The sequence below is a fragment of the Hoplias malabaricus genome, chromosome 11 (assembly GCF_029633855.1).
Source record: "Hoplias malabaricus isolate fHopMal1 chromosome 11, fHopMal1.hap1, whole genome shotgun sequence".
Taxonomy (NCBI): Eukaryota; Metazoa; Chordata; class Actinopteri; order Characiformes; family Erythrinidae; genus Hoplias; species Hoplias malabaricus.
The window spans coordinates 9,198,665-9,225,175 of record NC_089810.1 but is presented as its reverse complement, the minus strand read 5'-3'; the positions used below and the strand labels follow the sequence as shown (position 1 = coordinate 9,225,175).

The 26,511-nt window shown below is 42.7% G+C and overlaps 2 protein-coding genes across 6 annotated transcripts in view; one reads left to right on the top strand and one right to left on the bottom strand.

Annotated features, from left to right (window-relative positions):
- iqch (IQ motif containing H) overlaps positions 1-20,623 on the bottom strand; it is a 36,906-nt gene extending 16,283 nt beyond the window's left edge. For 2 of the 5 annotated variants that reach the window (XR_010804573.1, XM_066685746.1), the window contains exons 1-14: positions 18,210-18,648; positions 17,960-18,082; positions 16,321-16,418; positions 16,136-16,211; positions 15,929-16,048; positions 10,257-10,377; positions 9,662-9,700; positions 9,213-9,329; positions 8,213-8,397; positions 7,478-8,020; positions 5,551-5,617; positions 4,000-4,083; positions 2,094-2,248; positions 244-516 (exon numbers count right to left, since the gene is read on the bottom strand). Coding sequence is in view for 4 of the 5 variants with exons in the window: in XM_066685746.1 (XP_066541843.1) it covers positions 244-516; positions 2,094-2,248; positions 4,000-4,083; positions 5,551-5,617; positions 7,478-8,020; positions 8,213-8,397; positions 9,213-9,329; positions 9,662-9,700; positions 10,257-10,377; positions 15,929-16,048; positions 16,136-16,211; positions 16,321-16,418; positions 17,960-18,082; positions 18,210-18,260 (2,052 nt within the window). In the remaining variant the exon portion in view is untranslated. Of the gene's footprint in view, positions 1-243; positions 517-2,093; positions 2,249-3,999; positions 4,084-5,550; positions 5,618-7,477; positions 8,021-8,212; positions 8,398-9,212; positions 9,330-9,661; positions 9,701-10,256; positions 10,378-15,928; positions 16,049-16,135; positions 16,212-16,320; positions 16,419-17,959; positions 18,083-18,209; positions 18,649-20,517 lie in introns of those variants that run through there. The other 3 variants (XM_066685748.1, XM_066685747.1, XM_066685749.1) reach the window with 3 other exon arrangements.
- Positions 20,624-20,731: 108 nt separating this feature from the next.
- aagab (alpha and gamma adaptin binding protein) lies at positions 20,732-25,843 on the top strand. The gene is made up of 10 exons (XM_066684270.1): positions 20,732-20,910; positions 22,530-22,720; positions 22,812-22,908; positions 23,203-23,292; positions 23,394-23,477; positions 23,565-23,644; positions 23,795-23,891; positions 24,687-24,791; positions 24,964-25,013; positions 25,109-25,843. The coding sequence occupies exons 1-10, from the start codon at positions 20,817-20,819 to the stop codon at positions 25,184-25,186; spliced, it is 966 nt and encodes a 321-aa protein (XP_066540367.1). The 5' UTR covers positions 20,732-20,816; the 3' UTR covers positions 25,187-25,843.
- The last annotated feature ends 668 nt before the right edge of the window (positions 25,844-26,511 follow it).

Genomic DNA, 26,511 nt, shown 5'->3' with positions numbered 1-26,511 from the left:
GGCTGCGCAGACATACTGGTGTGGTATAGGATGCAACAATACTTACTGTAACTATAAAATACTAATCATATAGCAGTAACATCATATTTTCTTTATGGAAACATTAAAATCTCTCCTTTATTCCCATTATCGATTACACCAATGACAAGCAAAAAACAGTAAACATTTTTTAAACATATGAATAGAGTGAGAAATAGTGCTAGCCTGAACTTTACAGGGAGTGTGTGAACTTGTCAGGCAGACCTGCTGCAGTGTGTATATGTCCCCATGTCCTGGAGGCACGCTGACGCCAGCGCTGGTGAAGATCCTCCTCGCTCCAGACTTGGTGCCATAGAGCTGGGCCACGGCGGGTTCTGGACCTAGCATTGGCACTCCTAACTCTTCAGCCACTGCCAGATCATCTATGTGGGGGACACCACTGATTAAGTAAGCCTTCTTGCCCTGGATCAGGTTCTTAATGCGATGCAGAGTGTGTGGGCTATACTTCAGCAGGGTAGAGACACACATGTTGTGATCCTAAGAGAGAGAGAATGGTTATATAAATTAATGTCCAGGAGCAAATGTGATTTAATTTCTCTGTATATTTTTATAATAAAACTTAAAGCAATCTCCCCTTTAAGTCTATAAGAGGTGGACACTTTAACCCTTCCCCTACAGTAGACACATTCTTTAATAAACAACAAAACGCCCTTTTTTATAGTCATTTGGACTAGAAATTCAATATGTAGTGGTCTCTGATTTTGCACAGGTGTTGTTACCCTCATCATCCAACCAAATAAACCGTGTATATCTGATCTACTGGGTTTTGTGCACAAAACTCTCTCCCAGGTTTGTGTGTGCATAAATAACTGTCCTTTCTGCTCTAGCCTCTGAGGCCTGAGTCTTCCTCCTTTGTCTGTTGTTGTAATTTATGAGTGTGTGTACACACACACCAGGCCCATTAGGACCAGCCGGAGGGGTCGTGACCCCTCCTGTACTCCGGCAGGTTCAATTGATAAAAGACAGCCCCTGCGCTCACTCCCCCAAGTCTTTCCCACACGCTAAGCGATGGGCTCCTTGGGACGTGCACTAATTACTCCACATCTGTATTTATTTGATCCGTGTGGAGTTCTCCCTTCTGTCACTGGCAGGCCGCGCTGGCAGCCTCGGCGAACAGTGATTCATCCCGCTGACACGTCTGGCAGAGTTTACACATGCCGGTGAGCTGGGGAATCGATAGGGAAAAGCGAGGAGGACAACCTGGTGCCCGTGCACTTAGCTGCAAGCTAACGGCAGGCAGTAAATAAGGCTATAGCACTGGCTATTGCATAGAGGTGGGCAAGGCTGCTTACACTGTATCGATATGCAGTAAAGACGAAGAGTCAGATCGAACATGCGCCGAGCTGGGCCTGCTAAGCAGCCCTTTGTTTAATCAGGGCCTGAGCCCTCTGCTATTAGATATTGGATTGTGCAGCACATAGTAATACAGGCTCTCGCATGCACTGATGATTTGCAGGAGCAATTAAAACAACAAGAGGTAACCTTTACCCTGAGTAAAAGCCAAAGCAGCAGTTCATTAATTATTAAACTTTTAATCTAATGTCCTTATTTATTTATACACTTTTCATAAACACTTATAAAATGTTAATAAAAGAATAAAAGCATTCTTTTCAGATTAACGTGGGGACAACAAACTTCTCTGAGAATTTGGTGCAGAAATGAGTGGTGAGATGTATTCAAAAACCCGTGATAGAAGAACACAGTTCATACACCCCCTACAGGACAGAAAAAGGATTGCTGGAAATTATGCTAGGCCTGTAATAACAATACATCTTGTATGAATATGTGGACACATTTTATTGTCCAACTCTGTACATCACCAGCTTGAAACATATGTGACCAATAACCTTGTAATGGTATAATCATATGCAAATTTTTGAGTGCTCCCGGTTATACATGCTTTGATAATCTAAGGGAAGAAAGCACACATCCTCTGTGTCTGCACAATGCCGTTCCTGTTTATTTGCTACATTAAACACATTGTGAAAGCTATACCATATGTAAATGTTGTAGGGATAATGGCTGTACATGTGCATGTGTGCAGTGCACCTAACTGGAAAGTGTTGGTATGCCTCTGGTGTGAGGATGGTGAAGCGTTTGGCACAACTGGTGTCTGCGGCTCCCTGCAGGCCCAGCAGCTGTGTGTAGTAGTGTAAAAGGTCCTCTCCCAGTCGAACCGGACACACATAGATCACCTCCACATTCTCATCTGGGACAGCACAAACAAACGAGCACTGGAGATTTGTTTTTGTCATCTTTATGTATTACCTCATGTGCTTTAATAGAACACTGGAAGCTTCATATAAAACATTAGGCCACAAGATTAAAACAATGGACGGGAGGAGTGAAAAACACCGAACACCACAACTCCATTCTAGGTCTGAACTTGCCCACTTCACTACATTCCCTCAGTGGGATCCCTGGTGCCATTTTATGGGTCGTTCCATTTCTGTTGGAACTGAAATATGTTAAATGAACCCTCATTTAATCTGTCAGAAATATGTAATACTTTGGTAGAAAAAATATTTCACTGTCTGATTAAAACATGCATCTCCCAAAATAGTAATTTACAAAAGAAGGAAAAAAAAAAACCTGGGCGGCACGGTGGTGCAGCTGGTGCATCCGTGTCTGCGTGGGTTTCCTCCGGGTGACTGTCTTTGAGGAGTGTGGTGTGTTCTCCCTGTGTCTGTGTGGGTTTCCTCCGGGTGACTGTCTTTGAGGAGTGTGGTGTGTTCTCCGTGTCTGTGTGGGTTTCCTCCGGGTGACTGTCTGTGAGGAGTTTCGTGTGTTCTCCCTGTGTCTGTGTGGGTTTCCTCCGGGTGACTGTCTGTGAGGAGTTTGGTGTGTTCTCTTTGTGTCGGCGTGGGTTTCCTCCGAGTGACTGTCTGTGAGGAGTTTCGTGTGTTCTCTCTGTGTCTGCGTGGGTTTCTTCCGGGTGCTTCGGTTCCCTCCCACAGTCCAAAAGCACACGTTGGTAGGTGGATTGGCGACTCAAAAACTGTCCGTAGGTGTGAGTGTGTGAGTGAATGTGTGAATGTGTGTGTTGCCCTGTGAAGGACTGGCGCCCCCTCCAGGGTGTATTCCTGCCTTGTGCCCAATGATTCCAGGTAGGCTCTGGACCCACCGTGACCCTGAACTGGATAAGTGGTTACAGATAATGGATGGATGGGAAAAAAACCTTCTTAACTTTCAATGGAAGTCAATATAAAAATATTTTATTCCAAGTAATTTTGGAGAATTTCTATTTTTATGTCATGAAATTTTCACACAGTGTGAAAGACAGCTGCTGTGCTCAAATGGTGTAGTAAACTAATAATTCACAAAAATGGAGATAAATGTTATAAATTGGACAGCACAATTATATTATACCCTTTGGTTAGGTAATCAATGTAAAAAAAAACTCAGTCAATAGTCAGCCCTTGGGATCACTCACTGAAACCTTTTTTGTTGCTATGACAGTGTAGAGAGTCCATAGCAAACTTACACTTTAAATCACCAAACGTACTCATTCAACAGGATGAATGTTTTCGTTTGGTCCAGAGGGTGAAATAAACATCCACTATTCCTTGTTTCCCCCTCCTCCTCTCGTACAGTGAGTGGCCACTTGTGTGACGTAGGTGCTATGCACTTCCGAGTGGTCAGTGAAAGTGGGCGAGGGGAAGTAAAAATCAGAACTGAAACACAGCTGTTGTAAATCATTTACAGCGACACCTGTCAAAGGTTGGGATATTTAGGCAGCAAGTGAACAGTCAGTTCATCCATCAGTTGTTTCTGGTCCCTGATCAAATCATTAAGAGAGTCACAATTTGTCCCTTGTAATAGTTGCTGAGATTTGTGCCAATGTTTCCTACTTCCTACAAATTCAGGAACTGACTGAATTATTGACTGAAAATCAAATAAGTAATGTGACTGGGCACAGAACTGTATTTTACATTATGTGCTGGTGATTACAGCTCATACCTCTAATGTCACACAGACGACCCATCTGTGTGTTCTGCAGTATGTCAAAATTTCTGAGACTGCGACGCCGTTGCTCGGAATATCCTACACACACAGACACATATTTCAATGCCTCTAATGTGAGACAGACAGATATTGTCCAGAACTTGAAACAGACTGTTCTACTTGAAGCACATAAATGTAATCAAATGATTAAATGCCTCAGAACTATCAGAGTGTGGCAATAAAAACAATAGGGTTCAACTTCTTAATTATCCAAGCTCACACAGCCTCAACCACCCCCAGTGTAAATACAACACTCCATCTGCTGCTAATTACCATTCGCACTCTTTACTTTATCATCTGCCGTACCCACTGAGCGCAGGTCACAGCACAGACAGTTCTGACTACTAAAGTTTGCCTACTGATTGTAATCAACAAATCTTTTATTCTATATTATCCACACACACCTGATATTTACCTACAGGGGTTTTGACCTAATGTTCAAGTACGATGTGGAATTCATCAATAAATTCAGTTCTTTAAACCCAGTCCTTGACTATATGCTCTGAGCGAGGAAGTAGAAGTGAAAGTAACAGATGCTGTTAAAATACTGTCTGCAAAATTCAGATGTAAACAGTAATTTAGTGTACAATGTTCTGTAGAGAAACTTGCAAACTCACTGGTCTTCATAGCAGAGGTTATAGGAATCAAAGGTAGTGTCGCAGTTACACAGCTCCAGGGACCTGGAGGTTGTGGGTTCGATTCCCGCTCCGGGTGACTGTCTGTGAGGAGTGTGGTGTGTTCTCCCTGTGTCTGCATGGGAGGGAAACAGGGTTTCCTCCGGGTGACTGTCTGTGAGGAGTGTGGTGTGTTCTCCCTGTGTCTGCGTGGGTTTCCTCCGGGTGACTGTCTGTGAGGAGTTTGGTGTGTTCTCCTTGTGTCTGCGTGGGTTTCCTCCGGGTGACTGTCTGTGAGGAGTGTGGTGTGTTCTCCCTGTGTCTGCGTGGGTTTGCTCCGGGTGACTGTCTGTGAGGAGTGTGATGTGCTCTCCCTGTGTCTGCGTGGGTTTCCTCCGGGTGCTCCGGTTTCCTCCCACAGTCCAAAAACACACGTTGGTAGGTGAATTGGCGACTCAAAAGTGTCCGTAGGTGCGAGTGTGCGAATGAATGTGCGAGTGTGTGTGCTGCCCTGTGAAGGACTGGCGCCCCCTCCAGGGTGTATTCCCGCCTTGCGCCCTATGATTCCAGGCAGGCTCTGGACCCACCGTGACCCTGTTTAGTTTAGAGTTATGGTTTTGGCCATTTTTTCTAATAACAAGCACATATGGGGAAACTAAAGAACATGGGTTACTAGTAAAATATGCAAAAGACACATAAACATCCACTAAATATTTTGGACCCTGAATACTAAGAATACCACTGTAAATAAATGTAAATCACATATTTTTCAATAAATTACCACATTAAAATACTATGAATAATATGTCTACATCTCAAGCATTGAATTTTGTGCAGAGAGAGAGAGAGAGAGAGAGAGAGAGAGATATTTCCGGGGAATGAGATGTCGTACCTAATGAGGGTATATGGATAATGGTCCTCCTGGAGGTGCAGAGGTGGGTCCAGTTGGCTGCCAGAGACTGCCCAGCACAGAACACACAACAGAAACATGAGAAGTGACAACCAACAAACACACGGACCTCACCGGTCCTACGCCAAAAACATGAAGGCAGCAAATTACACCCTCTCTGAGCTTTTCAGTGACAACTCAAGCATAAATCACATTCATTAAATCAGATAAGAGCATACTTCTAAGCATCTTCACTATATTAATTCAATTAGTAGGCTACATGATGCTTTCTGCCAGGGGTAGATTAAGGTTTAATTAACAGAGTGTGACTGCTTAAAGGGCGGAAACATACACAAGCTCCTTGTCTGCTCTTGCAGTGAGTGATGGTAAGAACAAATGAACGCGTGGGTGCTAATTAAGAGACATGCTACATTTATGAAGATGTTACAGGGATGACAGCGCGGAAAAGACATCTGCTCTGACAAATGGAGACGACGGTGTCTGTCGTGTGGGTGTGTGAGGCAAGGCTCGTGTAATCTCATCAGTCCTTGTGCATGGCCCTCTGCATGGAAAATTTCATTTGTTTCAGTCTCGTTTAAGTGGCGGAAAAGCAGGAAAAAGCTAAGCCTTGATTTATTGTGACTGGCGGGATTTAAGTTGTCTTCTGAGGGCTCGAAAATTGATAATACTCTAATGCATTTATTTGATACATGAATCGTTTTGAGGGCGGCATGGTGGCACAACAGTTAGTGTTGCAGTCACACAGCTCCAAGGTCCTGGGGTTGTGGGTTTTAGCCCCAGAATATGTCAACTGCCTGTTGCAATACAGTTTATGCACTATGTCTCCACATTTAACCCATTTGTCGCAGCGAGCACACACAAACACACCTAGTTCTCTAGGAGCAGGGAACGAAAACACACACACACACACACACACACACACACACACACACACACACACACACACACACACACACACACACACACACACACACACACACACACACACACACACACACACACACACACACACACACACACACACACACACACACACACACACTTCCCAGCACCCAGGGAGCATTTTGGGCGTTACATGCCTTGTTCAAGTGCACTTCAATTGTGGATCTTGAGGGAGGAGACAGTGCTGTTCCTTAACTCTCCCTGTGCCCAATTTACCACTGATTTAAGTCCAGACTTTATACACTCCAACAAGTTCTGCCCTCAGACATCTGCTTAACCACCTTTATCACTGCATCAATGTTAAATTTAAAGCTTGTGATGCAGGTAAAAGGTGTAGCTAGAGCACCTGTGAAAGAGAAATCTGGATATATCCATGTCTAAAGCCAAGAGAAAACAGTGATGTGTTCTTGCTCTCACTCCAGAGGTTACCTGGAATCATTTGGTGCAAAGCAGGAACAAGCCTTGGGCTGAGCATCAGTCTCAATCACCATATCACTCACACACTCACATGTGAGAAGAAACCGAAGTGCCTGAAGAACATATTAAACTCTTCACAGGGAGAGACCTGAGGCAAGGACTGAACCCAGAACCCCAGGGGAGTGGGAAGCTAATTTGCAGCATCACCAGGCCTCCCCAGAGTATTATTAAGTTTAGATTTAAATTTTTGCTGTGTTGTTCATCATTTCCTTTCTTGTGTGTGTAGGCAGGCACATGCCTTACAGTGAAATGTATTGTTGTGTTGTCATCTTTGTTAAATCCCTCTATGGATGAAGCAGGATGAAGACTGCTGTGCTCTCAGCAACAGGCTGTAGTCTGATGTTCTAATATTGCGGGGCAGCATTTTTTAAAAAAACTGTATGTACCACGTTAGCCTTGCCACTTTTTATCAGGCCTCCCCAACATGTATTTCTGACTAATTCAGCTACTCATTAATGAGATACACAAAATACTTGCATATAAGCCTCACCTCCGCACTGCTTCTGTAATTCTCCAGCTGACGAAGGCGGGTCGCCTGCAGGCTCTTCCTCACACGTCCCGCCTGGGCGTGCAGCAGCCAGGAGATGGCGATGGTCCCAGCCGCCCATTTGCGCCTCTGCTGCCACAGGTAGGCGGAACGCGTTTGGTGGCGCCTCCAGCAGGTCTGGATTCGCACAGCGGCTGCTTGTCGGCCTCCCTCACCCTTGTAGCGCTGGCCCGGCTGTCTCATCAGCTCCCACACCTCTTCTCTGTTCTCCAGTACAGAGAGAAGGTGCTCCACACTCCCGCTACCCCAGTCCAACACACCACTCCGCTCCAGAGCCATAAGTCTTTCACCACACACCCGGGCAAGTGGCACAGCAAATTGCCGCATGAGTCTCTCCAGCTGCCACAGAGTCTCCATGAGTGACCCCCAGTGCAGGCAGTAATGCTCCTTAAATGCAGAGAAATCTACTGCATGAGGGTCAATCCGGCCCTCTACTACGCTGAAGCAGTGTTTGCCAACAGGAGTAGGTGGCAGAGCTGGAACACACTAAGCACATGGAAAATGCAAAAAGAAAGAAGGCACAACAATGTAGTTTAATAATATATTTCCCATGTTTACCCATGATTTAAATTCTAAGAATAATAATGTTGAACAGCCACAGGACCCCACCGTACATTGTTATTCTCAGCTACTTTACTGGAGAAGTTTAATTTACTGATATGACATTGCTTGTAATACCTGAGCGTTGAGTGGTGAGAGTCTTGCTGTCCCCTGGGGGGGTTTGCTATCAGAAGCAGCAGAAGGAGGTGGAGTGACAGTGGTCCATGCAGATGAACGTTCTGAGTGAGGGATGCCGTGGGCCTGTGTGAAATCTTTGCTCTGAATCACATCTTTCTGCTGTTTTCTTACTCTTTCATACACACCTGTGTAAAACACGCAGATGAAAACATCTGAGCAAAGCAGCATTCCAGCTTGATCTACAGTTAAAAAAAAGGCTTGGGCTAGATCTCAGATACTCCTTAACATATTTAATCAGTGCCACTGATTTCTACTATGGACCAGTGCTATTTAGGTTCTACTGCTTGCGTAGAACCTCTTGATCAGCCAATATTTTCAGCGTTAATAGTTCATTCATTCATTATCTTTAACCCTTATCCAATTCAGGGTTGCGGTGGGTCCAGAGCCTACCTGGAATCATTGGTCGCAAGGCGGGAACACACCCTGGAGGGGGCGCCAGTCCTTCACCGGGCAACACAGACACACACACTCATGGACACTTTTGAGTCGCCAATCCACCTACCAACGTGTGTTTTTGGACTGTGGGAGGAAACCGGAGCACCCGGAGGAAACCCATGCGGACACGGGGAGAACACACCAACTCCTCACAGACAGTCTCCCGGAGCGGGAATCGAACCCACAACCTCCAGGCCCCTGGAGCTGTGTGACTGCGACACCTACCTGCTGCGCCACCGTGCCACCTTAGCGTTAATAATCTCCAATTTATTTATATCATACTTTATAAATATTTGTGGTAAATATAAATACACACCATGGGGGTTTTAGAATAATACATCTTTACCTTAAATCATCAATATATCACTACATCAAATATATATAAGATACATTAATGGTGGCAATTTAATTTGATAAACACTGATCACTTAGTCCTGGGCAGACTCCCTCAGCTATAACATCTACAGAATACTGATATGAATTGAGAGTAAGGAATAAGTTTGACCTATCATAGCATTACTGCTGTCTTCTCTGTGTTGCAATAAGGCCACCTTGGTTTTAACAAGAGGCCGCACCAAGCTGAGATCAGCTGCGGTGGGTGGTAGACTCTTCTCTGTTAGACCTACAAAGAAATCAGGTTAAACCCACGAGGAACTATGAAGAAATAGGAGAAATAGAAGTATCCATATGGGTAAAAGAACACAAACTGTTAGAATGAAGGAAAGGGCAGATGAATGGGTAAAAGTTAGCTCAGTAGTGATCTTCACATTCTTTTATTAATTCATACATTCACTCATCTTCTTTAACTGCTTCGTCCTGATCAGGGTCACTGTGTGTACTGAGCAAACCAAGGATCAAGAGGCTCAAGGAAGGAGTGCCGCCTGAATAATGTACACCTGTCCATCACCGAGAATCACATACCTCTGGGCATTTTTGCAGAGTTAATCTACTTACCAAGATGCGTTGATAAACTGTGGGAGGAAACTGAAGCACCTGCAGGAAACCCACACAGACACAGGGCATATGTCAGCCTTAATGTTATGACTACGTCTTTTATCTACTCACTGTCCATTCTGTGTTCCACTGACCATAAAAGAATTAAAGACTGTAGTACATCTGTCACACTGCATACATTGCTTGCCCCCTTTTACCCTGTTCTTCTTTGATCAGGACATCCACAGCAGTTATGATCTGGGTGGTGGATCATTCTCAGTGCTGCAGTGACATTAACATTGTGGTGACTTGTTAGTAGAGGGGGATCAGACACATCAGGGCTAATAGAGTTATAAAACCTCACTGAGAAGAGTCCACCAGTCAAGAACATCCAGCCCACAGCAACCTGTGGGCAACATCTCGTGACGACAGATGAAAGACTGACACATACAAAGAGTGCAGCAACAGATGATCTACTTTCTTTAATTTTATATCTATAAATTAGACCAACGAGGTAGGTGAGTCTAACAGATTGGGCAGTGAGTGGACAGAGTCTTTAAAAATGCCGTATTATTGGTTAGTTTATAGGATTAATTCATAAGTCAAGTGATCTTGCCGGCTTTCATGTCCTCCTCACAGAGAGGTGGTGGAGGCTGTAGGTTACTGCTCCGAAGGCCTGCAGGTACAACTGCTAAGCTGCCCACTCCAGGGCTGGTGACCACTTTCTGGGCTCCCACCTGCAGAGACAGGCACAGTTTTGGACTTTTTCAGGGAAGGCATTATATCAAATCCTATCAAACACTTTTCAAATTCTTTTAAAATTGTGTGACAGTGTAAACAATGGGAATCTCTCCAAACAGCCATAAAGGACACTGTACATATACAATGAGATTGTAAAAATAGGCTCAGATCAATAGCTGTGTGGTCTGAGGTCAGAGGTTTTGTATTGAATGTGTTACAGCAAGGGGTATTAAACGAGTGCCTTGTGTCTCACTACGGCAAAAAATGATCTGCCTGCAGGCTCCGCAGCCAAAACCAACAGCACATGGAGAACAGAACAGGAACACACTCCACTCAATAGCTTGCTCATGGAGAATGCTATTAGCTCCGGGTCACTGACTAGATTTCTCCCTCTGAACAAACTTTGTTGTAAAAGGCTGCAAGACGGCCATCCATTAATCAGGCTGGTGGCAGCTTGTAGATGTCAAGAAATATGGTTTCTTCCTTTTCTTTCCCTCTCACTCTCCCTTTATTTTGTTGGCTGCTTGAGCCCACGAATGTAAGCGTGTTTGTGAAGGAGCGCAGTGATGTTGTGTGATTACAACCAACAGATTTTCCGCATTCATTAAAAGAAAGTTGGAGCTAGGATACAGGCAGTTAATGACATTGTAAACTAGCCAATAAGCCCCCTTCCCTCCAGCAATCAATCACAAGCTGGCAATGCTTTCTGGAGACTCTGAGCATGGTTCAAAATGTTTATTTCTCTCTCGGTTTCTCTCGAGTGAACAGCTGTTTGAGATCTACGAGAATTAAATTCCATCAGAGCAATGCCCAAAATGGTGCTACCTCCTCATTGCCATAAAACAGCTCATGAATCAAAAGGCAAGAAGTGCTCCACAATAATTCATCACAGAAATAAGTAATCAGGGGAAGTCCAGGAGATTGCATTATCAAGAAGGTAATGTTGACTCTCATAATCTCAGCAGACGGGTCATTTTAATGACTACCAGTCAATCAGGCAAACTGCTCATTATGTACAGAAAAGCATTACCTCAGGATGCAATGTCATTAAGAAAAGAACCAGATAAAAGGATGTTATCTACAGCTATTTTACAGCCTATTAGAACCAAGAATGAAATGGAATGATATCTAAAAATAAAGACGACGCTGTCTTTTTTAAAACTGCTTGCAACTACATAAATCTCGGCATAGCGAATAGAGTTTACACAGTCTCGGCTATAGTCCCTCAATCCCTTCCTCTTCGTCCTCATCCTCCTCTTCCTCTTCCAGCTTTACTGGCCTGTCTGGTCTCACCCCACTGAGCTCTGTGACACCCTACCAGTGCCTGCCAGGTGTGTGCTGAAAGGCGCACAGCTGTGTAAGTGGTACACGCAGGACGATGAAACAGCCACAGCAGGAACGAGCAGCTTCAGAGCCGCTGAGGAGAGCTGGCACGGAGGCTCTGAAGACAGCGGGCAGAGCGCCAGCGACTGCCGGCTGGGTAAACCACGGCTGTCTTATTGGCATGCGGGAACAGGTACCGGCACCTGTCCTGAGACAGCTGTAAAGCAGCGGCCCATACAACTGCAATCAGGCGCCGGTACCTCCTCCGGAGAATGCTGATGTGCAGCAATCTGCGTCTGTCCGCTCTCGCCAGCCAAGTCTACCATTGTCCACCGCAGCATCCTGACAGCCTTTGTCCCCTCCTTGACAGGCGCGGGATGACAGAGATAGAGGGACATCGCAGACGGGGAACTCGGTGGGTGGGTGGAGGGGGGTGGATAGAAAAGCCCTGAGCACTAAAACAAATGGTGACCTTTGAAAAGATTAATTTGTTTACCAACAAACGTTTTCAATGTCACTGCCAAAGCAAGTGACCTTCAGTTCACATCTCTTGTTTGAAAGCATACCGACTAGAGTCATCTGTTAATACTGGCCTGTCCTATCGCTTACTTTGAAGCATTATGTGACATACGTTGGGTTTAAGGCAACAGTCACATAAGACAAATTCTGGCCACCATCAAATAACTACTGGGAATCCATCTTAATTAGATGCTGCAGCGACTGGAAAATGGCGATGAAATAGAGAAATGCTCATAATTGGAGTCCGTTTCTCAAGCTATCGCAGATTGAATATTGAAACTTCATAAAGAAATAGAGGAATCTTCTCCTTTGCAGTCTTAGGCACCTGAGATTATTATTATTTAAAATAATTTATCTTCTCTAGGTAAATCTAGGTATGATAACTTTCAAATAATACTGGACGGCAATGATGGAAAGTTTGTAAAGGGTTAAACCAATACATTCACACACAGAATATCACCTTTACCGTAATGTTATTTGTTTTTATTCTAATATTCTTTCTTGATTTTTTAAAGCCAATAAACTATTATTGCTCTGCACAATACTGTATAATGTGTATAAAAACACAGTACAAAAATCATCCAACATATATGTTTTACTTGTGCTCATTGCCATTGTAGCAGGTCTTCTTGCCATTTAAAGAAACCTTATTTTTACTTTTACAAAAAAAAAAAAAAATTCAGAGATTAAGTCAGAATTCTGAGAATATTAAAAAAAAATCTCGAAAAAAATTCTGAGAAAAAAAACTCTGAATAATTCAGAGAAAAAAATCTCGGAATATTTTCTGAGAAAAAAATCTCGGAAATATTTCTGAGAAAAAAAATCTCTGAATAATTCAGAGAAAAAAATCTCGGAATAATTTCTGAGAAAAAAATCTAGGAATAATTTCTGAGAAAAAAATCTAGGAATAATTCTGAGAAAAAAAAATCTCGGAATAATTCAGAGAAAAAAAATCTCGGAATAATTCAGAGAAAAAAATCTCGGAATAATTTCTGAGAAAAAAATCTCTGAATAATTTCTGAGAAAAAAGTCTCTGAATAATTCACTGAATATAATGGAGCAGACACACAGTGAACTTATTACAATTATCTTACTATGGTATAGATTTCAGGAATAAACACTCAGTTCTCTTCCACACCAGGACCACAGTGTGATTAGTATTTAAACCCTGAATCGGTGCACGAACCCGTGGCATGTAGTGGCATGTAATGATCACGAAAATGATGGATCCAGAGCGAGTGGAACTCCGGCGCGGCCATGAGGCTCCATGGCGTTACGGCTCGGACTCGTACAATAAACTAAAGCCTTATGCATCTCAGTCAGGGGCTGCACTGACAGGGGTTAGGCGTCATGTCGTGTGGATGCGTTTAATAAATAATTCTGTTCACGTCACTGACTGCTTCTTTCACAACTCACTCACGGCACACAGACTGTTAGTCTGTCTGTCTACATTTTATAATAAATAATAACCCAAACAGTGTTTCTCTACATATCCTGATTATATTATATATTTACTCAAATATTCTGAGATTTTTTTCAGAATTATTCCGAGAATATTCTCAGAATTCTGATGTTATTGAAACATCACGGCAACTGTAATTTTAAAGACTACTTAAATTTCCTTTAAGGACCAACACTGTGCACTACGCAGGGCTTAGGGTCCCAATCAGAACAGAGCTGTATAAATATATTAGTGAGTGCACGTCATTTCAGGAACAGATTTAGTCACGTTACGGACAGAAACAGGTAATTTACATGTGAACCTTCAACATAGCTACAAACGAGCAAAAATCAGAATTGATTAATGAGGCTTGTAATTTGAATGCAGCCATAGTCTTCACTCCAACAGCACTGCTCTGTGAGATCCATTCTGTGCAATGCACAGACAAGCTAAGATGCCATTACCATGTCAGGGGCACTGCAGTGCTAAGAATGAGCCACTACCCAAATAAAACCTCCTCATCGGTGGTCCTGTGGGGGTCCTGACAATTGATTACAGCGGTAAAGGACAGGCTGTTAACAAATTATATAAAGGATCAGACTGATTGCAATCTGTAATTGCACCTCTACATCACACTACTTCAGTGTCCTCAGGGTGTGTCCACGCTATTGATTTTATATTCTCTATATTATAAAACTATTCATTTCATGAAAACACAGAAATATTTACATTTACCACAATCTGAGCTTAAGACTATTGTTGAACATGTCTTTTCAGGTACAAAACGTACATGTACACTACCTATGTTTTGAATGTATAGATGCAAGATAAAATAGAATGAAAAAGGATACATAGAATATACTTAATAAACATTTAGACACAATTAGAAAATAAAAGTGAATAAATGAACATTAGAATGGATATGAGAATTGTGCAGAGAAGATATAAAGAATGTCTTTTTGCTTTCATGTCCATTTTACTGGCCCACTATTGACAATTTACCCAGCCACATGACCTGCACTATATGCATTTATTTACATTACATCTTAATAAATGAAGTCAGCTTCAAGAACAAGAGCATTTTAGCCATAAAGGGAATTAAGTAACAGTATAATGTCAGAGCGTCACAAAACTATGAAAATATCTTAAATGCTAAGCACCACTTAATGGACCTCCATGAATATTTCACATTATTGTAGTTACTGACAGATATAAGTATGAATTAAAATGAAAATAGCAGCTTAATTTGCTTTAAAACTGACAATTTTATTAAATTGACGGAAAAACCCGAGCTCGCTACGGAAATTCTTGAACGCAACCGTGACGTCACTGGTGGACAACAGCTGAACAACGCCGCGGTAAAACACCGTTATGACTGACTGTTATGACAGTATCTAGCTAAATAACCACCATTATTCATGACAATAGCCTAGCAATAAGCTAAACTCAAATGTAGAGGTACCGTTATTCTTGTAAATGTGATCGAAGTCGAACTCGAATTCATCCGACACTATAAACCTCCGTAATGCAGCTACGTAGCCGAGTATAATCTGAGCCACCGAGTTTAGCGAGTCAAGCTAACGTTAACTAACACCAACTAAAACAGGCGAAGTGAGTGTCCTTACCCTGTTTACCTCCATGTTACAGAGGCTCTTGAACACCTTCCGTTGGTGTCCTTACATGCCCATATTGTTGGAAAAGCGCCAGTGAAATGAGCTACAGATAACGGAGTGAGCGGATGGTCCTTTCCAAAGTGCCCGTTTAAAGTTGACAAATTTAGTCCATGTTCTGGATATTTTGGGATCTTTGGGCCATTTGTGCACAGATGTCCCACTGTACATTGAATGATTGCAGCCAAAAACAACACACCTTTTCGTCATTCTGCATTACATTAAGTGCAGCTTCTAGAGTTGTTGTCCACCATCTACGTCACAGGCAAGACGCCTATTAGAGTTTCCCAACACTGTTGTGGGGGGGGGGGACCAACGGTCTTTTAAACCTTATTCCTTCAATTAGTAAGAAATAACATGTTTTCTGACTATCAATAAACACAAGTTAGGAACTCAGATTCCACTGTATTTATTTGTTTGACACTTTCATAGGGCTGGTAGCCTTTAACATCTATTTGTCTTTATAGCAGATGGCAGATAAGCTGAACAGACATAATATTGATAAGATCACTAATTGGGCACTGATATGTCCTGAAAAGTTTAAAAGTGACCATTATCGAACCAACGGCATATGGCAGAGAAACTTTAACTCACTGTGGGCCCACTCTTCTTCTGCAAATCAGGGAGGTGAATGCCATACTTCTGTTGCATGAGTTCTCTGTTTTTTGGATGAGCCGGATTGTACAGCAGACGCATGGTAAATGCTGCCTTGTGCTTGTAAAGAAAACACATACCATATGAACTCAAGTGTTCCAGTAAGAATCAAAATTTGTCAAGGGTTGGGGAATGTAGGACACCAACCTTTTCCCCAGGAGAAACCCCAGCAGCCAGGTATTTCTGAAGCGGTATGTCTGGGATGGTCTCGAGGGGTGGATGCCTATTGCATTGACAACATAATTATCCATTCAAGACATTTTTGTTGTGTAGACAAACTGTATGTGTAATATTTCTGAACTAGGTCATGTCAAACTGACAGTATGTTATACCATTTGGCAATTTTTCTAGTGTTGTTTTCAAGGTCTTCAATGATAGGAAGGATCAATACTTGTTTATTAACAGCTTTTAGATATTCTTCAGCTCGTCTCTGTATGAAAAAAGTGAATATTCCAAAACAAGTTATAAATACAGAAACCAATAATTTGCTTGGCACATCCAATACTTAAATGGAAGGAGTAAATCACTTTTATTCCACTCCAATGTGGGTCTCATACCAAAATGTATCATTAAAAAAAAACATTATTTACCAATTTAAAGGAAAGGAAAATGTACACCTCATCTCACCGTTACAGTATATTGTCATGTAACCACACAAACTGCTTTTCATATTACTGACCATCAACATTACAGCACAGGGATAAGAACTATCCGTTATAGGTCATGGTATCAACCTTTCATTTATTCCTTGTCTGTAACCACTTATCCAGTTCAGCTGATGTCAAAAACATGCAGATGTATACAGCAAAAGCCCCTCTATTTAAAAGTATGAATTTGGGACAGATTGTGAAATGCTCTGCAAGATCTGTGTTATTGGTCACACGTTTTAAAATTAATAACTTTATTTATCTAGAGTGGTTTTATTCTGAGTACAAGCAAAAGGCAGCTCAAATAAAATTAGTCTCTATTCCCAAATGGCGGCACGGTGGCGCAGCAGGTAGTGTCGCAGTCACACAGCTCCAGGGACCTGGAGGTTGTGGGTTTGATTCCTGCTCCGGGTGACTGTCTGTGAGGAGTGTGGTGTGTTCTCCCTGTGTCTGCGTGGGTTTCCTCCGGGTGACTGTCTGTGAGCAGTGTGGTGTGTTCTCCCTGTGTCTGTGTGGGTTTCCTCCGGGTGACTGTCTGTAAGGAGTGTGGTGTGTTCTCTCCGTGTCCACGTGGGTTTCCTCCAGGTGACTGTTTGTGAGGAGTGTGGTGTGTTCTCCCTGTGTCTGCGTGGGTTTCCTCCGGGTGACTGTCTGTGAGCAGTGTGGTGTGTTCTCCCTGTGTCTGTGTGGGTTTCCTCCGGGTGACTGTCTGTAAGGAGTGTGGTGTGTTCTCTCCGTGTCCACGTGGGTTTCCTCCGGGTGACTGTTTGTGAGGAGTGTGGTGTGTTCTCCCTGTGTCTGCGTGGGTTTCCTCCGGGTGCTCCGAGTTCCTCCCACAGTCCAAAAACACACGTTGGTAGGTGGATTGGCGACTCAAAGAAAAGTGTCCGTAGGTGTGAGTGAATGTGTGTGTGTGTGTCTGTGTTGCCCTGTGAAGGACTGGCGCCCCCTCCAGGGTGTATTCTCGCCTTGCGCCCAATGATTCCAGGTAGACTCTGGACCCACCGCAATCCTGAACTGGATAAGGGTTACAGATAATGAATGAATGAATGCATTTTACAAAATGTCCAAACATTTTTAGAGACAGGTTTTCCTAGTCCGAAGTCAATCGCAGCATCTGTTAAAATAAGAAGTGGATTTATGCACAAAAACAAAAGTAAATTTGTCTGAAAATGGTATTCCCCTTCACCGTGTACACTAACATAATTGTTAAAATAATATTACTAACCCAAGCTATATTGTTGAAAAAGTGAATAAGAATGAAAAACACACAACAACATAAGGCAGTCTAGTCTTTAGAGGTAACTCTCACACAATAAAAGACCTTAATGCAGTTCTCTGTCCTGGCTATAGCTGCGTCCAACGTCTGAATGTCCAGAGTCTCTCTCTGCTGCGACACAGCTGTCCGTCCCAGCCTTTTTTTCAGCTGAACCAAATCATTCTGCACCTGAAACACGCAGAGAACAAGTGGGACATTTCGGTCAGTGTAATAACACGGATTGTTTATCCAGGAGCTTACCTCAAATCTCAAACCGTTAAAGAAGGGGCCATTTTAAAAGTTGAGTTAATGTTACCTGAACCAGAACTTGCCCAAGTTCGTCTCCTTTATGAAGGCTGCCAGACATTCTCTAAACTTTTTATGAACAAGTGCGAAGTTAAAACTCCTTTTACGTGTACATTTTGAACGTATTAACCATCCTTAGCTAAGATTTACTATCCCTGCGCTCACTTGGTCACAGTGAGCCGCCGCACTGTCGCTAAGGCAACGAAACTCTCCTAAACTTTGCTGGTTTTAAGAAAGCAAACCAAAAAATTAAGCTCCCCGTTTTGTCTCTGTTCGTTTGTCTGTCATACTTATTCCCCTTAAACACATTTGCCTCTCATATTAACGTGTTGTAACGTTAATGTATTTTGGTGTTTGATTAATTTGAACGAGAAAGTGCGACGTAAACCAGTCAGTGTTTGCGGCTGGTAGTCCCGGTTAGCCTTCCGACTCGGTTCAGTGAGTCACTCCAAAAGACTCAGCTCACGAACCGAAGCCGACTCCTTCACAAACTAAGCGACTCTTAAGTAGCAACATAAGGCATTGCAGCAACACTTTCTCTCATTACATTTTTATTAGTACTGTACTCTGTTTATTATCCTGTATCTGATGGCTTTTCAGCTAAATATGAAACGATAAATCGAAATAAGATTTTACAAACATTTCACAATGAAATATGAATTAGTAATTAAATATGCATGGCCAGTAACCTAGGGTGACCCGATTTAAGATGGTGAAAAAGAGGACACGTCTCGGGGGGGTCCTTTTACACCTTTATTTGCTACACAAAACATGGGGATTTCTTTTTTAATTCATCCGAGAACTTGCATTTACGTTTCGGCATAGCTGCTCGAGATGAGGGTAGGTACATGAGCTTTGCCTGACGTAAACAAGGACTACTGACGTGCAGACTGACCAATTAAATGTTTACAGAGAAGGTTATCGACCAATAACGGTAGCGCTACAGTCAGACCGTCCAATCAGAAGATTTTAGGCTACTTCACCACGCCCCCTTCTCACTCAAGCGAACCAATCGGAGTAGGGGAGGGCGGGACTAGTTTGTGAACGAAACTTCTCGAAGTTCTATGTAAGCTCTAGAAAAACAAAATCCCGGACGTTTGTGAAATTCCGGCCGGACATTTTTTTAAGTCTAAAAAAGAGGACCGGGTAAAAGAGGACGTCTGGTCACCCTACAGTAACCAGTAACATTTCCAGATGTGGCGAAAATAAATAATACAAGTAAAAATAATCTCCATGATTTCACTCCACATACCGGGCTTTTAAAATCATCTTCATTCTCAGTGTTCATGGCAATTGAACGGAAATTTTGGAGTAGAGACTGATAAAAAATTGATAGCAAAATTAGTAAAAGAAAAGATTAAATACCATTAAGCAAACATAACAATGCCAGTTTTATGATTTGGAGTTCCAAGCATCAAATATGAATGACAGGAAAGATAACTATCCAATTCATTCATTCATTCATTATTCAACCCTTATCCAATTCAGGGTCACGGGTGTCCAGAGCCTACCTGGAATCATTGGGCACAAGGCGGGAATACACCCTGGAGGGGGCGCCAGTCATACACAGGGCAACACAGACACACATTCACAGTTACGGACACTTTTGAGTCACCAATCCACCTACCAACGTGTGTTTTTGGACTGTGGGAGGAAATTCACGCAGACACAGGGAGAACACACCAACTCCTCACAGACAGTCACCCGGAGCAGGCATCGAACCCACAACCTCCAGGTCCCTGGAGCTGTGTGACACTACCTGCTGCGCCACCGTGCCGCCCCAACTATTTAATTGTAATTAATTATATGCATAATGCCCAGTCGATAAAAGTCAGATCTCCTCTTTATAGAGTGATATAATTTTTTTTTTTTTTCATTCATTCATTATCTGTAACCCTTATCCAGTTCAGGGTCACGGTGGGTCCAGAGCCTACCTGGAATCATTGGGCGCAAGGCGGGAATACACCCTGGAGGGGGTGCCAGTACTTCACAGGGCAACACAGACACACACACATTCACTTACACCTACGAACACTTTTGAGTCACCAACCCACCTACCAACGTGTGTTTTTGGACAGTGGGAGGAAAGTGGAGCACCCGGAGGAAACCCATGCAGACACAGGGAGAACACACCAACTCCTCACAGTCACCCGGAAAGGGGAATCGAACCCACAACCTCCAGGCCCCTGGAGCTGTGTGACTGTGCCACCGTGCCGCCCTAATTTTATTTTCATGAGATGAATTTGTCACCTCTGCCACTAAAATATGCACTTGTGTAGAAGAAGTAGGAGAAAGAACTTCACAGCGCTTTTTCTTACCTCAAAATACATGACTGGGGTATCATTTGAGCAAGACACCCAATACAAAACTGTATGCAGCTGTGGGTTATCTGTGCTACTAGTGTGTGTATGGACAGGTTTTCCAAAGGAACTTCAACTATCACAAAATACTTTGAATTGTGTGTGTGTCGGTTCCGCACGTTCACTTGAAATAACCGATTTAATGAGTCGAGTCGTTGATTAAACGACTCATCAGACCAGAGTGGAGGTTGAAGGCAGTGGGGAATTATTAGCCGGAGACCTGAGAGTGATATTGTGTTTCTCAACGAGTGTTAGACATGTCCGCAGATACAGAAGACGAGAAGACGGTCTTACCCTGTATTTTAATAACGAGCTGTGACTCTGGGTTTAAAGAAGAGGAGCTTGTCAGACGTGAGTAAAGCAGCAGAAAGCTGGCTAACAGTTAGCGAGCTAGCAAAACTAAGCTGACACTGCTAGGTTGCCTCGACTGCTGTTTTGTCATTCTGGAAGAATATCAGCCACAGATGGCAGCAAAATTTAAAACAACGAAGACAGTAGGTTTGTCTCGTTCGTGGTAATCGACAGTTGGATGCGTTGCTTAAGGCTTGGGGCTTGCACAATATTAATGCATTAGCTAAGGCACAGTCTCAAATGACTTCGTACTCCCTATGTAGTGCACTACTTTGCTAAATAACGAATTGTACACCGTGAAGAGTCGTTGTATGTCTAATGAGCGGTTTGTGTTCCATTTACCGTACGTAGGGCTATATTACGGTTATAGAAAGCACAGTTTCATGCTCTAAAAGGGTGCACTACAAAGGGACCAGGGAGCCATTTGAGACTCAGCCTAGGTTTACTATAGTATACACAAATCAGCAAGAACATTAAAATGACCTTGCTTCTGTACTCATTGTCCATTTATATCTGCTCCAGTGACCATAGAGGTGCACTTTGTAGTTCTATAATTACACAATTTAGTCCATCTGTTGCCCTGAATACTTTGTTAGCCCAATTTCACACTCTTCCTCAGGCAGTTCCTGAGGGTTGAGCTCTACCAATTCAAATGCATGGGCTAGACACCCATAGTGGTGTAAGGTGGTGTGTTGTGCTGATACAAGTGGATCAGACACAGCAGTGCTGCTGAAGTTTTTAAAACCCTGTGTCCACTCACTGTCCACTCAGTTTGATGCACTTATGTTGTTGGTCCATATTGTTGATGTCAAGAGACAGTTGCCCCTCTGTTTCTGCAGTTTGTGTTGGTCATCGTCTAGACCTTTATCAGTGGACTGTGGATGGATGCTGTGGCCGAGTATTTCTACTTGGTTGACTGTTCAGAGTCCACTTTTGATTCTGAGGGGTTAAATACTCTAAGAGCACTGCTGTGTTTGATCCACTCATAACATCACAACCCACACTGACAGCACGGCGATGTCAGTGCCAGAGCAGCACTGAGTATGACCCCCTATCTTAATCATTCTGGCTCTGTGGGGGTTCTGACCAGTGAAAAATGGGCTATCAAAGTATGCAGAGCAACAACACTGCAGTCTGTAATTGTAGGACACAGAACGAAGTGCACCTGTATGATCTGGAGCTGATAAAATGGACAGTGAATGTAGAATATCACAGTGTGGATTGAGAGTAGTACGAACCAGAGCCTGAACCAGTTTTTTTTATAAAGGATGAGGTACAGCTTATGTCCAGCAGCAGGCAGTGTTTAACTTCAGATAGAACCCACACTGTGATTTGAAAACAGTACAGTGTTTTAGTTACAAAACCACCTAACTATTTGGAATAGATCTTAAACCCCAAATGTTCTGACCTCAAGAAGACCAGCATATCCATTTCTGCCGAGTTAAAGTTGGAATACTGACTGTATCATTAGATAAAATGTTATGATGTCACATTTTCCAGTTTTAAACCTTTGACTGGAGTAGGATTTTGATACTAATGTGATTGTTTCTTCATCCCTGCTGTCACATTGATTTGCATTGCACTGATTTAATTAACACAGCTTTCCCCTAACTCTTTAGAGATTTTGAGTACGTCAGCATTACCAGAACCCACAAAAAGAGATGATGTGGTGGTTTGGTATCCGTGGACAATCAACAACAAATATTACACTGCCAATGTCAGTCTTTGTGTTGTGCCAAGTCCTTTAAACATGAACTCTGAGATTGCCCAGTCCATGCAGGCGTTCCTCATCTACTTTGACAGTAAAACTGTGAGTACGCAGTAAACCGTTTTGTTTTATGGATTTTGTTGAATCGCTGGATTCTTAAACCCTCTTGATCTGGGTTGTTGCTGGTTTACAGAAAGACAGCCTTTCTTGTCTCACACCATGGTTGTCGGTGGTGGACGACCTGGCTCCAGAGGTGCTGATTTTAGTGTGTGACCGTGTGTGTGAAAATGGTGAGTACTAGTCTTCTAGAAGACAACTGTTTATGTTTAGCCTGCTTTATTTACATGTGAGATGTGAGAATGGAAGATTTACCACTATAAAGAACTTCATGACTCTACATTATTAGTGCCAAGCTTCGTAATACACACACACAGTTTTTATCAAAGCACTCATTTAATGAGTCATATCAGACTGGTCTAGAAGATTGGTTATAAATAGGTTTAATTTATATAGGATTTTTTGTTCAGACTTAAATAGACATTAATATATAACGATGGTATGGTTCTCCTCGTCTAATGCTGCAGGAGTGAGCAGACATGAAGCGCAGCAGTGGTGTCTAGCCCATGCATTTGAACTGGTAGAGCTCAACCCTCAGGAACTGCCTGATGAAGATGGTGAGATGTGTTATGCTCCTGTACAATATATGATCAGTTACAGTAATTTGTGGAGCCTTTCAGCAGCCCTCTATATGTTAATCTTCTTCATTAAACAACAGATGACTTTCCAGAGTCCACAGGAGTAAAAAGGATTGTTCAAGCTCTGAATGCTAATGTGTGGTCCAGTGTGGAGATGAAGGATGGTGAGGTTTTGGATGTATATTATTTGTTATTATTGGTTATTCTGAATATTTCCTAAGTCTATAGCTAAACACACTTTTCTTCAACAGAACACAATCAGGGTTTTGGTCTGATGAGCAGTTTAGTGGCATCTCGTCACAACAATCCACGGCCCATGACGGAGGCACAGGTCAGGCAATTTTTATTATTTTATTATGGTAGTAGGAAACTAAGATGAAAAGATTACAGTTACTCTTTGTACTCTAACAGCCCAGTTTATCATTTCCAATCCTGTTACCTTATATATACATATATGTATATTTTATCCTGTTTGTTTTAGCCTCTCCAGCCTCAGTCTAACAATGTCGATGAAAACACCGAAGGGCAGAAGACAGAAAGCTGTCAGCAAGGTACAGGGCAGGTGGACTCATTAGTAGGTGAGTTTGCAAGTGTAAATGTAAAGGGCACTTTATGCTTCTGCATCAAATCTTCGCTGTAAGCAACCCATAGAGCCCACAAACCCTCCAACACAGCCTGACAACCTGAGGAGGAATAACCAAGGAAGTCCAGAGATATGAACTCCTTTTCTCCACACTAGAGACTGCAGACAGCTGCAAATTTATGGTGTGAGATTTCCTCAGACATCAGTTTGGATGTCACAGAATGAAAAGTAGGTTGAACTACTTAAAGGGAAAGTCTGCAATTGTGGTGAAACAACACTGTTCTCACTGGTTTCTTTACGATCAGAAGTGCTGTGTCGGTTAAGGAGCAAAGTTTTGATTAAAAGACAATTCAGAAGCTTGTCTTAAAATTACCACACAAACTCATTTGTAACTTGAGTTGTTTAATTTTAAAGCACATTTGGTCTGTGTTTACTTTCATTTAGGAGACATTTCCACCTTAAGTAGTCAATATTACCCATCTATGGGGCAGTAATGGAGCAAAATCCTCATTTTGGTTTATGCTTTTCAACGTTTGGAGTCTAAAAGCTCCAGATGCTTGCTAGATGAGCAGAGAAAGCCTAGCATACTGCATATTTGCAATTCAGCCCTAATGTATTGGCACTGTAATTGCAGAGCAACGCACACTCAAACAGCGTAGGGCACTGGTGCAGGCTTCGTCGTAGTCTGCGTTGATTCAGTGCAGAAGCACAAGTCAGCCTTAATAATGCAATTTGTGAATGCAGTGTAATATTTCTTTCTGACTGACATTCGTTTCAAAATGTCACCTAGACCCTATGACAGACATGGACATTCAGGAGCTGGCTAACCTCACAGCTGGAGATGCAGATGTGGAGAATTTTGAGAGACTCTTTACCAAGCTGAAAGAGATGAAAGGTGAGCAAACATCGATGAACAGTACAAAGCAGCCTAATTGTGAGATAAATGCATACCATTGGCTTAATAAGGAAATTTGTGTCCTGTCGTATGAGTCAGAGTGTAATCCCATCATGTGGCATTAGCACAAGACTGAGTTCATTCCCTTTCCCTCTCTCCCTACTTACAACAGATAAAGCTTCCTCATTACCACATGAGCAAAGGAAGGCTCATGCAGAGAAGGTAAGGGATGGTTATTATATTTTAGCTACAGCTATCGAGAACATGAAGAATACATTTTTGAGGTTGATGGAGCTGTGCTAAATCTCACCCTTCAGGTAGCCAAAGCCTTCTGGATGGCAATTGGTGGGGACCAGGATGAGATTGATGGTTTATCTTCAGGAGAGGAGAGCTAAAGCTAGACTGCCTCACTCCCAGGCTCCGCTCCCTAGCAACCAGCCTGGTCCCTTTTACCCCTGAGAGTGCTGAGGTCCAGCTGACCAGCCCATCCTCACATCCTGCACCTTGGGATCAAACACATGAGGAAAAGGGGTTGGGGAAAGAGGCTCCTGTTATCCTCGCAAACCCCAAAAGCTCAGTAAACTAATACAGAGCCTTTATGGGCTGCTGACTTCAAACAGTATAAATCTTAAGATGGACAGGAGGGGGGTGAGGTGAACAAGAGACCATCCTCCACCTCATCTTGAGACCTGCAGGTTCAAACACAGGACATTCTTGGTTAGTCTAGTGCGAGTCAGCTGTTGTGAAGATAGTTCCATGGTTTTGTCCAGGATTTTAGTACTGGATAAAACAGTGTGGTTTTCTCTCTCAGACACCCTTTAAGTAATTTGTAAAAGTAACCTTTATTTTTATCGAATATTCATGTCTACGTCAAATTAAAGCATTAACACTACCGAATGAAAAACACTTTCCATTATTTAGCGTTTTCCTCTGGTGCTAGAAACAAGACAAAGTAACCATCTTGGTTTAAAATTTCTGCGTAAGAAGGGGGAAGATTTAGATTTAAAATACATATTTTATTATTAAAAATTCATGGATAACAAAACGAGGCAATACAAGAGAACAGCTTAAACAGTTAACGCAAGGAAAACCTGCAAAGAGAAAGCACAGTGGGGGGCCAACAGAAACTAAGCAACAAAAGTACAAACCATAAGACAAAACACTTCAGATTTGTTTTCACCAAATTGGAATTCAGAAAGAAAAATGAAACTACCAAGTGGTGTTTGGATTTGGGCAGAATCTCAGCAGCCCCTGACCCGCGACAGACAACGCCGAGTCACAGGGTGTCAGCTAGAAGGGTTTATATAGAGTGGGGGAGATACATTAACCACAAGGATCAACACAATTACCCATAAAAACAGTTTATATATCAGTTCATTGCATGAGAAACTCATTGTTCACAAGCCAGCTACAAGAGCTTTGAGAAGATCAGAGTGGATGGTTTCAACATGTCTTTTTGCCTAAACTGTCAACAGGAAGAATCCACAGTGTGTGTCCTTTCAAACTAAACAATAAACAGAACAAGTTTCAACGAATTGCTGAGATCCGTTACAATTGCACGAATCGCGACACCGTCAGTTGTTTTTGTACGTCTAAAACCAATCCAGTCACGGAAGCCCATCTTAACTGAGGGGCCTGGCTCTTAAAAAAACAAAACAAACAACAACACACAATACACATCCAGCCACGAGCACAAGAGCATCCTCTTGAGAAATCAACC